At 71.0% G+C, this 14,663-nt stretch overlaps 1 protein-coding gene across 1 annotated transcript in view; it reads right to left on the bottom strand.

The window, feature by feature from the left end:
* The window catches only part of LOC142596995 (sodium/potassium-transporting ATPase subunit alpha-2-like), a gene marked incomplete at its 3' end in the record, with an annotated part of 28,320 nt that extends 13,978 nt beyond the window's left edge, over window positions 1-14,342 (bottom strand). Inside the window, 11 exon segments of the mRNA XM_075727431.1 lie at window positions 29-138; window positions 2,368-2,566; window positions 4,007-4,275; window positions 4,352-4,469; window positions 6,455-6,589; window positions 6,692-6,805; window positions 10,406-10,594; window positions 10,596-10,610; window positions 11,392-11,451; window positions 14,091-14,195; window positions 14,289-14,342. Of these exon segments, the coding sequence (XP_075583546.1) occupies window positions 29-138; window positions 2,368-2,566; window positions 4,007-4,275; window positions 4,352-4,469; window positions 6,455-6,589; window positions 6,692-6,805; window positions 10,406-10,594; window positions 10,596-10,610; window positions 11,392-11,451; window positions 14,091-14,195; window positions 14,289-14,342 (1,368 nt within the window).
* Window positions 14,343-14,663: the final 321 nt, after the last annotated feature.

Below are 14,663 nucleotides of genomic sequence, written 5' to 3' on the forward strand. Positions count from 1 at the left end.
TCTGGGGGGGGGGTCAGCGCCCACCTACCTTGGAAATGGAGATGTTTTCCTGGCCTGGCTTGAAGACGGCGCGGTTGCAGAGCCCGGCGATGCGCGCCAGGGCCGCCCAGGTGGGCGAGCGCTTGTCGAAGGTGGCACCTGGGGGGACGCCCGGCCCCCTCAGCCGCGCTGGGGACCCCCACCTTCTCTGGGGACACCAAGGTGCCCTGGGGACCCAGGGGAGGGGGTGCCAGGGCAGTGACATCTGGGTGCAGGGGCAAGAAAAGGGGTGCTCCTGGGGTTGGGGTGCTCCTGGGGTTGGCGTGCTCCTGGGGTTGGCGTGCTCAGGGGGTCAGGGTGCTCCTGGGGTCGGGGTGCTCAGGGGGTCGGGGTGCCAGGGCAGTGACATCTGGGTGCAGGGGCAAGAAAAGGGGTGCTCCTGGGGTTGGGGTGCTCCTGGGGTTGGCATGCTCAGGGGGTCGGGGTGCTCCTGGGGTCGGGGTGCTCCTGGGGTCGGGGGGCTCAGGGGGTCAGGGTGCTCCTGGGGTTGGGGTGCTCAGGGGGTCGGGGTGCCAGGGCAGTGACATCTGGGTGCAGGGGCAAGAAAAGGGGTGCTCCTGGGGTTGGGGTGCTCAGGGGGTCGGGGTGCTCAGGGCAGTGACGTCTGGGCTCAGGGCTAAGAAAAGGGGTGCTCCTGGGGTCGGGGTGCTCCTGGGGTTGGGGTGCTCAGGGGGCAGGGTGCTCCTGGGGAGTCACAACTGGGTGCAGGGGTAAGAAAGGGGGTGCTCCTGGGGTTGGGGTGCTCAGGGGGTCGGGGTGCTCAGGGGATGGGGTGCCAGGGCAGTGACATCTGGGTGCAGGGGTAAGAAAGGGGGTGCTCCTGGGGTCGGGGTGCTCCTGGGGTCGGGGTGCTCACGGGGTCAGGGTGCTCCTGGGGTCGGGGTGCTCCTGGGGTCGGGGGGCTCAGGGGGTCAGGGTGCTCCTGGGGTCGGGGTGCTCCTGGGGTCGGGGTGCTCCTGGGGTTGGGGTGCTCCTGGGGTCAGGGTGCTCCTGGGGTTGGGGTGCTCAGGGGGGTCGGGGTGCCAGGGGAGTGACAACTGGGTGCAGGGGCAAGAAAAGGGGTGCTCCTGGGGTTGGGGTGCTCAGGGGGTCGGGGTGCTCAGGGCAGTGACGTCTGGGCTCAGGGCTAAGAAAAGGGGTGCTCCTGGGGTTGGGGTGCTCCTGGGGTCGGGGTGCTCAGGGCATCGGGGTGCTCAGGGGGTCAGGGTGCTCAGGGGGTGGGGTGCCAGGGAAATGACATCTGGGTGCAGGGGCAAGAAAAGGGGGTGCTCCTGGGGTTGAGGTGCTCCTGGGGTTGGGGTGCTCCTGGGGAGTGACAACTGGGTGCAGGGGTAAGAAAGGGGGTGCTCCTGGGGTGGGGGTGCTCAGGGGATGGGGTGCCAGGGCAATGACATCTGGGTGCAGGGGCAAGAAAGGGGGTGCTCCTGGGGTTGGGGTGCTCCTGGGGTTGGGGTGCTCAGGGGGTCGGGGTGCTCAGGGCAGTGACGTCTGGGCTCAGGGCTAAGAAAAGGGGTGCTCCTGGGGTCGGGGTGCTCAGGGCATCGGGGTGCTCAGGGGGCAGGGTGCTCCTGGGGAGTCACAACTGGGTGCAGGGGTAAGAAAGGGGGTGCTCCTGGGGTGGGGGTGCTCAGGGGATGGGGTGCCAGGGCAGTGACATCTGGGTGCAGGGACAAGAAAAGGGGGTGCTCCTGGGGTTGGGGTGCTCCTGGGGTCGGGGTGCTCAGGGGGTCGGGGTGCTCCTGGGGTCGGGGTGCTCAGGGGGTCAGGGTGCTCCTGGGGTTGGGGTGCTCCTGGGGTCGGGGTGCTCAGGGGGTCAGGGTGCTCCTGGGGTCAGGGTGCTCCTGGGTTGGGGTGCTCAGGGGGTCGGGGTGCTCCTGGGGTGGGGGTGCTCCTGGGGTCGGGGTGCTCCTGGGGTCGGGGTGCTCAGGGGGTCGGGGTGCTCCTGGGGTGGGGGTGCTCCTGGGGTCGGGGTGCTCCTGGGGTCGGGGTGCTCAGGGGGTCAGGGTGCTCCTGGGGTCGGGGTGCTCCTGGGGTCGGGGGGCTCAGGGGGTCAGGGTGCTCCTGGGGTCGGGGTGCTCCTGGGGTCGGGGGGCTCAGGGGGTCAGGGTGCTCCTGGGGTGGGGGTGCTCCTGGGGTCGGGGGGCTCAGGGGGTCAGGGTGCTCCTGGGGTCGGGGGGCTCAGGGGGTCAGGGTGCTCCTGGGGTCAGGGTGCTCCTGGGGTCGGGGGGCTCAGGGGGTCAGGGTGCTCCTGGGGAGTGACAACTGGGTGCAGGGGCAAGAAAAGGGGTGCTCCTGGGGTCAGGGGGGGTCCGGGTGCCCCCCACCCACCCGACTGGTCCTCGGTGGTGTCGGCCTCGTGGATCTGGTTGTCGAACCACATGTGGGCCACGGTCATGCGGTTCTGGGTGAGGGTCCCGGTCTTGTCGGAGCAGATGGTGGAGGTGGAGCCCAGCGTCTCCACCGCCTCCAGGTTCTTCACCAGGCAGTTCTTGCGCGCCATGCGCTTGGCCGTCAGCGTCAGGCACACCTGGGGGGCACCGGGGGGCTCGGAGGGCGCCCACGGGGCTTGGAGGGCACCCAATGGGGCTCAGCGGGCACCCACGGGGCTTGGAGGGCACCCACAGGGCTCAGAGGGCACCCATGGGGCTTGGAGGGCACCCACGGGGCTCGGAGGGCACCCATGGGGCTTGGAGGGCACCCACGGGGCTCAGCGAGCACCCACAGGGCTCAGAGGGCACCCACGGGGCTCGGAGGTCACCCACAGGGCTTGGAGGGCACCCAATGGGGCTCAGCGGGCACCCACGGGGCTCGGAGGGCGCCCATGGGGCTCGGAGGGCACCCATGGGGCTTGGAGGGCACCCACGGGGCTCGGAGGGCACCCACGGGGCTTGGAGGGCACCCATGGGGCTTGGAGGGAGCCCACGGGGCTCAGTGGGCACCCACAGGGCTCAGTGGGCACCCACGGGGCTCAGCGGGTGCCCACGGGGCTCAGCAGGCACCCACGGGGCTCGGAGGGCACCCATGGGGCTCGGAGGGCACCCACGGGGCTTGGAGGGCACCCATGGGGCTCAGAGGGCACCCACGGGGCAGAGTGGACACCCATGGGGCTCGGAGGGCTCCCACAGGGCTTGGAGGGCACCCACAGGGCTCAGTGGGCGCCCACGGGGCTCAGAGGGCACCCATGGGGCTCAGAGGGGGCCCATGGGGCTCAGCGGGCACCCACGGGGCTCGGAGGGCACCCACAGGGCTTGGAGGGCACCCAATGGGGCTCAGCGGGTGCCCACGGGGCTCAGTGGGCACCCACGGGGCTCGGAGGGCGCCCATGGGGCTTGGAGAGAGCCCACGGGGCTCGGAGGGCACCCACGGGGCTCAGTGGGCACCCACAGGGCTCAGCGGGCACCCACGGGGCTCAGCGGGCACCCACAGGGCTCGGAGGGCACCCACGGGGCTCAGAGGGCACCCACGGGGCTTGGAGGGCACCCACGGGGCTCAGAGGGCACCCACGGGGCAGAGCGGACACCCATGGGGCTCGGAGGGCACCCACAGGGCTTGGAGGGCACCCACAGGGCTCAGTGGGCGCCCACGGGGCTCAGAGGGGGCCCACGGGGCTCAGCGGGCACCCACGGGTGTCAGCAAGCACCCATGGGGCTCGGAGGTCACCCATGGGGCTCAGAGGGCACCCACGGGGCTAGGAGGGCACCCACAGGGCTTGGAGGGCACCCATGGGGCTCTGAGGGCACCCATGGGGCTCAGTGGGCACCCACGGGGCTTGGAGGGCACCCACGGGTGTCAGCAAGCACCCGGCACGGCTGGGGCTGCACCAGGGCCAGCCCAGCAGAACCAGCACCCACCGCCCCCCTCCCAGCGAAACCATTGCCCCCGCTGCACTTTTCCCATTATAACCAGTGCCCACCGCCCCCCTCCCAGCGAAACCAGTGCCCCCCCACCCCCCGTCTATGGCCCTTACGGTGACGGTGGCCAGCAGCCCCTCGGGGACGTTGGCCACGATGATGCCGATGAGGAAGATGACGGCCTCCAGCCAGGTGTAGCCCAGGATGAGGGAGAGGATGAAGAAGGAGAGGCCGAGGAAGACGGCGACGCCGGTGATGAGGCGGATGAAGTGCTCGATCTCCATGGCGATGGGCGTGCGCCCCACCTCCAGCCCCGAGGCCAGCGAGGCGATGCGCCCCATCACCGTCCGGTCCCCCGTGGAGATGACGATGCCGCGGGCGGTGCCTGGCGGGGCGAGGAAGGGTGACGGGGGGCTCCGGGCACCCACCGGGCACCCACCGGGCACCCACCGGGCACCCACCTTCCACGCAGTTGGTGGAGAAGAAGCAGATGTTGCGGGTCTCCAGCGGGTTCTCGTGGGTGAACTCGGGCGAGCGCGTCTGCGGCTCCGACTCCCCCGTCAGCGAGGAGTTGTCCACCTGGCGCGGCGGGCACCCGTGGGCGCCGGCCCCGCGGACCCCACGCCGGCCCTGCCGCCCGCCCCGTGCCCGCCGCGGCGCCCACCCTACGGAAGTCGCGGTGCCGGAGCCGTACCGGGCCCGTGTGCCCGCGTGCTGCTGGGCTCGGCGCCCGCCGCGGCGCCTCGACCGTGCCGCCCCTGCTGCCCACCCCGTGCCAGCCCTGCGCGCCCTGTGCTGCCCACCCAATACCTGTCCCAGTGCCCACCCTGTGCCACCACCAGTGCCCACCCCATGTCACCACCAGTGCCCACCCAATACCCGTCCCAGTGCCCACCCCGTGTCACCACCAGTGCCCACCCCATGCTACCCATGGTGCCCACCCCATGCCACCACCAGTGCCCACCCCGTGCCACCCCTGCGCGCCCTGTGCTGCCCACCCAATACCCGTCCCAGTGCCCACCCTGTGACAGCCCCAGTGCCCACCCAGTGCTACCCATGGTGCCCACCCCATGACACCACCAGTGCCCACCCTGTGCCAGTCCTGGTGCCAACGCCATGCCAGCCCCAGTGCCCACCCAGTGCTACCCATGGTGCCCACCCCATGACACCACCAGTGCCCACCCTGTGCCAGTCCTGGTGCCAACGCCATGCCAGCCCCAGTGCCCACCCAGTGCTACCCATGGTGCCCACCCCATGCCACCACCAGTGCCCACCCTGTGCCACCACCAGTGCCCACCCCATGCTACCCATGGTGCCCACCCCATGTCACCACCAGTGCCCACCCAGTGTCACCACCAGTGCCCACCTCATGCAAGCCCCGGTGCCCACCCTGTGCCAGTCCTGCTGCCCACCCCGTGCCACCCCTGCTCGCCCTGTGGTGCCCACCCAATACCCATCCCACTGCCCACCCCATGCGAGTCCCAGTGCCCACCCTGTGACAGCCTCAGTGCCCACCCCGTGCCCGCCACCAGTGCCCACCCTGTGCCACCACCAGTGCCCACCCTGTGCCAGTCCTGGTGCCAACGCCATGCCAGCCCCAGTGCCCACCCAGTGCTACCCATGGTGCCCACCCCGTGTCACCACCAGTGCCCACCCTGTGCCACCACCAGTGCCCACCCCATGCTACCCATGGTGCCCACCCCATGCCACCACCAGTGCCCACCCCGTGCCACCCCTGCGCGCCCTGTGCTGCCCACCCAATACCCATCCCAGTGCCCACCCTGTGACAGCCCCAGTGCCCACCCAGTGCTACCCATGGTGCCCACCCCATGCCACCACCAGTGCCCACCCAGTGTCACCACCAGTGCCCACCTCATGCAAGCCCCAGTGCCCACCCTGTGCCACTCCTGGTGCCCACCCCGTGCCACCCCTGCGCGCCCTGTGCTGCCCACCCAATACCCGTCCCAGTGCCCACCCTGTGACAGCCCCAGTGCCCACACAGTGCTACCCATGGTGCCCACCCCGTGCCACCACCAGTGCCCACCCCATGCTACCCATGGTGCCCACCCCGTGCCACCACCAGTGCCCACCCCGTGCTACCCACGGTGCCCACCCCGTGCTACCCATGGTGCCCACCCCGTGCCACCACCAGTGCCCACCCCGTGCTACCCATGGTGCCCACCCTGTGCCACCACCAGTGCCCACCCCGTGCCACCCACGGTGCCCACCCCGTGCCACCACCAGTGCCCACCCCGTGCTACCCACGGTGCCCACCCCGTGCTACCCATGGTGCCCACCCCGTGCCACCACCAGTGCCCACCCCGTGCCACCCACGGTGCCCACCCCGTGCCACCACCAGTGCCCACCCCGTGCTACCCATGGTGCCCACCCTGTGCCACCACCAGTGCCCACCCCGTGCTACCCACGGTGCCCACCCCGTGCTACCCATGGTGCTCACCCCGTGCCACCACCGGTGCCCACCCCGTGCCACCCATGGTGCCCACCCCGTGCCACCCATGGTGCCCACCCCGTGCCAGCCGCGGCGCCCACCGGTGCCCGCTCACCTTGCAGCCGTGGGAGGAGATGATGCGCATGTCGGCGGGCACCCGGTCCCCGCCCTTCACCTCCACCAGGTCGCCCACCACCACGTTCTCCGCGTTGATCTGGATCTTCTCGCCCTCGCGGATCACCAGCGCTTGCTGCCGGGGCGCAGGGCACCCTGAGGGACGCCCGAGCACCCCATGCCCCCCCGGGGGGTCCCACCCCACCCGGGACCCCCCGTGCCCACCCGCGGCTCCCACCTGGGGCACCATGTTCTTGAAGGAGTCCATGATCTTGGAGCTCTTGGCCTCTTGGTAGTAGGAGAAGCAGCCGGTGACGATGACGACGGCGGCCAGCACCACCCCCAGGTACAGCTGGGACCCAGGCGACGCCTCAGCACCCGGCACCCCGGGGCGCAGGATGGGACCCCCCGGGCGCCCCCCCCCAGCAGTGGCTGCTAGGGAGGGGACCCCCGCGCCAGCCCCCCCCCCCACATCCAGACCCCCCCAAGAGCTGGCGGGGGGGGCGTGCCCGTGCCCACACTGCCCCTGCACCCCAGGGTGCCCCTGCCGTGCCCCTGCCCCCCACGCTGCCCCTGCACCCCAGGGTGCCCCTGTGATGCCCCTGCCCCCCACGCTGCCCCTGCACCCCAGGGTGCCCCTGCCGTGCCCCTGCCCCCCACGCTGCCCCTGCACCCCAGGGTGCTCATGAACACCCATGCCCCACGATGCCTGTGCCCCCCAAGGGTGCCCCTGCACCCCACGATGCCTGTGCCGCCCATGATGCCCCTGCACCCCGGGGTGCCCCTGTGATGCCCCTGCCCCCCACACTGCCCCTGCACCCCAGGGTGCCCCTGTGATGCCCCTGCCCCCCACGCTTCCCCTGCACCCCGGGGTGCCCCTGCCATGCCCCTGCCCCCCATGCTGCCCCTGCACCCCGGGGTGCCCCTGCCGTGCCCCTGCCCCCCCACGCTGCCCCTGCACCCCAGGGTGCTCATGAACGCCCATGCCCCACGATGCCTGTGCCCCCCAAGGGTGCCCCTGCACCCCACGATGCCTGTGCCGCCCACGCTGCCCCTGCACCCCGGGGTGCCCCTGCCATGCCCCTGCCCCCCACGCTGCCCCTGCACCCCAGGGTGCCCCTGTGATGCCCCTGCCCCCCACGCTGCCCCTGCACCCCAGGGTGCTCATGAACACCCATGCCCCACGATGCCTGTGCCCCCCAAGGGTGCCCCTGCACCCCACGATGCCTGTGCCGCCCACACTGCCCCTGCACCCCAGGGTGCCCCTGCGATGCCCCTGCCCCCCACGCTGCCCCTGCACCCCAGGGTGCTCATGAACGCCCATACCCCTCGATGCCTGTGCCCCCCAAGGGTGCCCCTGCACCCCACGATGCCTGTGCCGCCCACGCTGCCCCTGCACCCCGGGGTGCCCCTGCCATGCCCCTGCCCCCCACGCTGCCCCTGCACCCCGGGGTGCCCCTGCCGTGCCCCTGCCCCCCACGCTGCCCCTGCACCCCAGGGTGCCCCTGTGATGCCCCTGCCCCCCACGCTGCCCCTGCACCCCAGGGTGCCCCTGCGATGCCCCTGCCCCCCACGCTGCCCCTGCACCCCAGGGTGCCCCTGCCGTGCCCCTGCCCCCCACGCTGCCCCTGCACCCCGGGGTGCCCCTGTGATGCCCCTGCCCCCCACGCTGCCCCTGCACCCCAGGGTGCCCCTGCCGTGCCCCTGCCCCCCACGCTGCCCCTGCACCCCAGGGTGCTCATGAACACCCATGCCCCACGATGCCTGTGCCCCCCAAGGGTGCCCCTGCACCCCACGATGCCTGTGCCGCCCATGATGCCCCTGCACCCCAGGGTGCCCCTGCCGTGCCCCTGCCCCCCACGCTGCCCCTGCACCCCAGGGTGCCCCTGCGATGCCCCTGCCCCCCACGCTGCCCCTGCACCCCGGGGTGCCCCTGTGATGCCCCTGCCCCCCACGCTGCCCCTGCACCCCACGATGCCTGTGCCGCCCATAATGCCCCTGCACCCCAGGGTGCCCCTGTGATGCCCCTGCCCCCCACGCTGCCCCTGCACCCCAGGGTGCTCATGAACGCCCGTGCCCCGTGATGCCTGTGCCCCCCCAGGGCTGCCCATGCCCCTGCCGTGCTCGTGCCCCCCCCCACGCTGCCCGTGCACCCCAGGGTGCTCATGAACGCCCATACCCCTCGATGCCCGTGCCCCCCAAGGGTGCTTGCGCCCCCCCCCAAGGGTGCTCGTGCCCCTGCAGTGTCCCTGCACCCCACGATGCCCGTGCACCCCACGATGCCCATGCCCCTCGATGCCTGTGCCCCCCAAGGGTGCTTGTGCCCCCCCCAAGGGTGCCCATGCCCCTGCCGTGCCTGTGCCCCCCACGATGCCCGTGCACCCCAGGGTGCCCACGAACCCCACGACGCCCATGAACCCCACGATGCCTGTGCCCCCCAAGGGTGCTTGTGCCCCCCCCAAGGGTGCCCATGCCCCTGCAGTGCCTGTACCCCCCACGATGCCCGTGCACCCCACGACACCCATGAACCCCCACGATGCCCGTGCCCCCCAAGGGTGCCCATGCCCCAGCAATGCCTGTGCCCCCCACGATGCCCGTGCACCCCAGGGTGCCCACGAACCCCACGACGCCCATGAACCCCACGATGCCTGTGCCCCCAAGGGTGCCCATGCCCCTGCAGTGCCTGTGCCCCCCACGATGCCCGTGCACCCCACGACACCCATGAACCCCACGATGCCTGTGCCCCCCCAAGGGTGCCCATGCCCCTGCAATGCCTGTGCCCCCCAGGGTGCCCACGAACCCCACGACGCCCATGAACCCCACGATGCCTGTGCCCCCCAAGGGTGCCCATGCCCCTGCTGTGCTTGTGCCCCCCACGATGCCCCTGCACCCCAGGGTGCCCACGAACCCCACGACGCCTGTGCCCCCCAAGGGTGCCCATGCCCCTGCAATGCCTGTGCCCCCCACGATGCCCGTGCACCCCACGACACCCATGAACCCCACGACGCCCATGAACCCCACAATGCCTGTGCCCCCCCAAGGGTGCCCATGCCCCTGCAATGCCTGTGCCCCCCACGATGCCCGTGCACCCCACGACCACCCATGAACCCCACGATGCCTGTGCCCCCAAGGGTGCCCATGCCCCTGCAATGCCTGTGCCCCCCACAATGCCCGTGCACCCCAGGGTGCCCACGAACCCCACGACACCCATGAACCCCACGATGCCTGTGCCCCCCAAGGGTGCCCATGCCCCTGCAATGCCTGTGCCCCCCACGATGCCCGTGCACCCCACGACACCCATGAACCCCACGATGCCTGTGCCCCCAAGGGTGCCCATGCCCCTGCAATGCCTGTGCCCCCCCACAATGCCCGTGCACCCCAGGGTGCCCACGAACCCCACGACACCCATGAACCCCACGATGCCTGTGCCCCCCAAGGGTGCCCATGCCCCTGCAATGCCTGTGCCCCCCACAATGCCCGTGCACCCCAGGGTGCCCATGAACCCCCACGATGCCTGTGCCCCCCCAAGGGTGCCCATGCCCCTGCAATGCCTGTGCCCCCCAGGACGCCCATGAACCCCACGATGCCTGTGCCCCCAAGGGTGCCCATGCCCCTGCTGTGCTTGTGCCCCCCACGATGCCCCTGCACCCCAGGGTGCCCACGAACCCCACGACGCCTGTGCCCCCCAAGGGTGCCCATGCCCCTGCAATGCCTGTGCCCCCCACGATGCCCGTGCACCCCACGACACCCATGAACCCCACGATGCCTGTGCCCCCAAGGGTGCCCATGCCCCTGCAATGCCTGTGCCCCCCAGGGTGCCCACGAACCCCACGACGCCCATGAACCCCACGATGCCTGTGCCCCCCAAGGGTGCCCATGCCCCTGCAGTGCCTGTGCCCCCCACGATGCCCGTGCCCCCCCAGGATGCCGGTGCCCCGCCAGGTGCCCTCACGTTGTCGTTGGAGGGCTCGTCCTCCATGGCGGCCTGGATGCCGTAGGCCAGGAAGCAGAGGATGGCGCCAATCCAGAGCAGGATGGAGAAGCCCCCGAAAAGCTGGCGGCAGAACTTGACCCACTCGGGGGTGGTGGGGGGGGGCGTCAGGGCGTTGGGGCCGTGCTGCACCAGGATCTCGGCCGCCCGCCGCGTTGGTCAGGCCCTGCGGGTGGGCACACGCTGGCACCCGGCCGGGGGGCTGGGGGTGGCAGGGGCGGGGGGTCCCAGCCAGGGGACACGCCGTGGGCGCGGGAGGGCAGGGTGACGTGGGCGGGGGGCTCCTGGGGATGTGCGGGGGTATGGGGGGGCACGGGGGGGGGCATCCATGGGGACAGGGGTATGGCGAGGGGGTCACTCGTGGGGACAGGGTGCCGGAGGGGACAGGGGACATGGCTGGGTGTCACCCATGGGGTCGGGGATGTGGGGTGCCGGAGGGGACAGGGGACATGGCTGGGTGTCACCCATGGGGATGTGGGGTGCCGGAGGGGACAGGGGACATGGCTGGGTGTCCACCCATGGGGATGTGGGGTGCCGGAGGGGACAGGGGACATGGCTGGGTGTCACCCATGGGGATGTGGGGTGCCGGAGGGGACAGGGGACATGGCTGGGTGTCACCCATGGGGATTTGGGGTGCCGGAGGGGACAGTGGACATGGCTGGGTGTCACCCATGGGGATGTGGGGTGCCGGAGGGGACAGGGGACATGGCTGGGTGTCACCCATGGGGATGTGGGGTGCCGGAGGGGACAGGGGACATGGCTGGGTGTCACCCACGGGGATGTGGGGTGCCGGAGGGGACAGGGGACATGGCTGGGTGTCACCCACGGGGACAGGGATGTGGGGGTGCCGGGACGGCACAGCCAGGGGCCACCCGTGGGGACCGGAGGGATGCGGGGTGCTGGAGATGGCATCGGGGGTGGGACATGGGGACGTGGGGACATCTCACCCGGGACAGGTCCACCTGGTACTTCCTGCCCAGCTCATCCAGGGACAGCTTGTGGTCATCCTGCCGGGCACGCGTCACCCGTGTCACCCCGCCCGGGCTGGCACGGTCAGCGGTCCCCAGTGTCCCTGGGGTCCCCAATGCCCATGGTGTCCCTGATGTCCCTGGTGTTCCTGGCGTCCCCAATGTCCCTCGTGTCCCCGGTGTCCCCGGTGTCCCTGACGTCCCCCAGTGTCCCCAGTGTCCCTGCTGTCCCCGGTGTCCCCAATGTCCCTAGTGTCCCCGGTGTCCCTGGTGTCCCCGATGTCCCCGGGTGTCCCCAGTGCCCCTGACGTCCCCAGTGTCCCCGGTGTCCCTGACATCCCCAGTGTCCCCAGTGTCCCTGGTGTCCCCGGTTTCCCCAATGTCCCCGGTGTCCCCCAGTGTCCCTGGTGTCCCCAGTGTCCCTGCTGTCCCCGGTGTCCCCAATGTCCCTAGTGTCCCCGATGTCCCTGGTGTCCCTGGTGTCCCTGATGTCCCTGGTGTCCCCGGTGTCCCTAATGTCCCTGGTGTCCCCCGGTGTCCCCAGTGTCCCTGGTGTCCCCAGTGTCCCCGGTGTCCCTGGTGTCCCCAATGTCCCTGGTGTCCCCAGTGTCCCTGATGTCCCCTGATGTCCCCGATGTCCCCGATGTCCCCGGTGTCCCCGGTGGCCCTGGTGTCTCCGATGTCCCTCTTGTTCCCGGTGTCCCTGGTGTCCCCGGTGTCCCCAAATGTCCCTGGTGTCCCCAATGTCCCTTGTGTCCCCAGTGTCCCTGGTGTCCCCAGTGTCCCTGATGTCCTCGGTGTCCCCGATGTCCCCGGTGTCCCCGATGTCCCCGATGTCCCTGGTGTCCCCAATGTCCCTGGTGTCCCCAGTGTCCCCGATGTCCTCGGTGTCCCCGGTGTCCCTGGTGTCCCCAGTGTCCCTGGTGTCCCCGATGTCCCTCTTGTTCCCGGTGTCCCTGGTGTCCCCCGGTGTCCCTGGTGTCCCCAGTGTCCCCGGTGTCCCCGGTGTCCCCGATGTCCCTCTTGTTCCCGGTGTCCCTGGTGTCCCCGGTGTCCCTGGGGTTCCTGGTGTCCCCGGTGTCCCTCGGGTACCTGGTGTCCCCGGTGTCCCTGGTGTCCCCCAATGTCCCTGGTGTCCTCAGTGTCCCCGATGTCCCCCAGTGTCCCCGGTGTCCCCGATGTCCCTCTTGTTCCCGGTGTCCCTGATGTCCTCGGTGTCCCCGGTTTCCCTGGTGTCCCCGGTGTCCCCGGTGTCCCCAGTGTCCCCGGTGTCCCCAATGTCCCTGGTGTCCCCAATGTCCCTTGTGTCCCCAGTGTCCCTGGTGTCCCCAGTGTCCCTGATGTCCTCGGTGTCCCCGATGTCCCCGGTGTCCCCGATGTCCCTGGTGTCCCCAATGTCCCTGGTGTCCCCCAGTGTCCCTGATGTCCCCAGTGTCCCCGGTGTCCCTGGTGTCCCTGGTGTCCCCAGTGTCCCCGGTGTCCCCGATGTCCCTCTTGTTCCCGGTGTCCCCGGTGTCCCTGGGGTTCCTGGTGTCCCCGGTGTCCCTCGGGTACCTGGTGTCCCCGGTTGTCCCTGGTGTCCCCAATGTCCCTTGTGTCCCCAGTGTCCCCGGTGTCCCCGGTGTCCCCGATGTCCCTGGTGTCCCCAATGTCCCTGGTGTCCCCAGTGTCCCTGATGTCCCCGGTGTCCCCGGTGTCCCTGGTGTCCCCGGGTGTCCCTGGTGTCCCCAGTGTCCCCGGTGTCCCCGATGTCCCTCTTGTTCCCGGTGTCCCTGGTGTCCCCGGTGTCCCTGGGGTTCCTGGTGTCCCCGGTGTCCCTCGGGTACCTGGTGTCCCCGGTGTCCCTGGTGTCCCCAATGTCCCTGGTGTCCCCAGTGTCCCCGGTGTCCCCACTGTCCCTCTTGTTCCCGGTGTCCCTGGTGTCCCCGGTGTCCCTGGTGTCCCCAGTGTCCCCGGTGTCCCCGGTGTCCCCGATGTCCCTCTTGTTCCCGGTGTCCCTGGTGTCCCCGGTGTCCCTGGTGTCCCCAATGTCCCTGCTGTCCTCAGTGTCCCCGATGTCCCCAGTGTCCCCGGTGTCCCCGGTGTCCCCGATGTCCCTCTTGTTCCCGGTGTCCCTGATGTCCTCGGTGTCCCCGGTTTCCCTGGTGTCCCCCGGTGTCCCTGGTGTCCCCAGTGTCCCCGGTGTCCCCGGTGTCCCCGGTGTCCCCAGTGTCCCTGGTGTCCCCAATGTCCCTTGTGTCCCCAGTGTCCCCCGGTGTCCCCGGTGTCCCCGATGTCCCTGGTGTCCCCAATGTCCCTGGTGTCCCCAGTGTCCCTGATGTCCCCGGTGTCCCCGGTGTCCCTGGTGTCCCCGGTGTCCCTGGTGTCCCCAGTGTCCCCGGTGTCCCCGGTGTCCCTCTTGTTCCCGGTGTCCCCTGGTGTCCCCGGTGTCCCTGGTGTCCCCAGTGTCCCCGGTGTCCCCCGGTGTCCCCGATGTCCCTCTTGTTCCCCGGTGTCCCTGGTGTCCTCAGTGTCCCCCGATGTCCCCAGTGTCCCCGGTGTCCCCGGTGTCCCCGATGTCCCTCTTGTTCCCGGTGTCCCTGATGTCCTCGGTGTCCCCGGTTTCCCTGGTGTCCCTGGTGTCCCCGGTGTCCCTGGTGTCCCCGGTGTCCCCGGTGTCCCCGGTGTCCCCTCCTCACCAAGTTGACCTCCTTCTTCAGCTCATCCAGCTCCTTCTCCTTCTGCTTCCTCTTGCCGCCGCCATTCTCGGAGGTGGTGGCAGCGGGCGAGTACTCCCGGCCGGCCTGCGGGCGCGGGACGCCGTGGGCAACGCTGGCAGCGCCGGCGCGGCTGGCACCGCCGGCGGGCACGGCCCTCGCCGTGGGCACGGGCATTACCATGGGCATGGATGTCACCGCCAGCGTGGGGGTCACCGTGGCCACAGGCATCATCGAGGGTACGGGGCATCACCGTGGGCACGGGGGGGGGCTGCAGGGCACCGGTGGCAGCGTGGGCATGGGGGGCACCGCGGGCAGGGGGGGGGCGTCCCAAGTTGGGGGGGGGCACCGTGGGTGGGGGGTGGCAGTGAAGGGGGGGGGGGCTCTGTGGCCGTGGGGGGGTCTCCAGGGCCATGGGGGGGGGCACTTTGTCTGGGGTGGGGGGCCATGGGGCCATGGGGGGGGGTCTCCAGGGCCATGGGGGGGTCACTGTGGTCGTGGGGGGGGTCACTGTGGTCGTGGGGGGGTCCCCAGGGCCATGGGGGGGGGTCACTG

This window comes from Pelecanus crispus, unplaced genomic scaffold, assembly GCF_030463565.1.
Source record: "Pelecanus crispus isolate bPelCri1 unplaced genomic scaffold, bPelCri1.pri SCAFFOLD_321, whole genome shotgun sequence".
Lineage (NCBI taxonomy): Eukaryota > Metazoa > Chordata > Aves > Pelecaniformes > Pelecanidae > Pelecanus > Pelecanus crispus.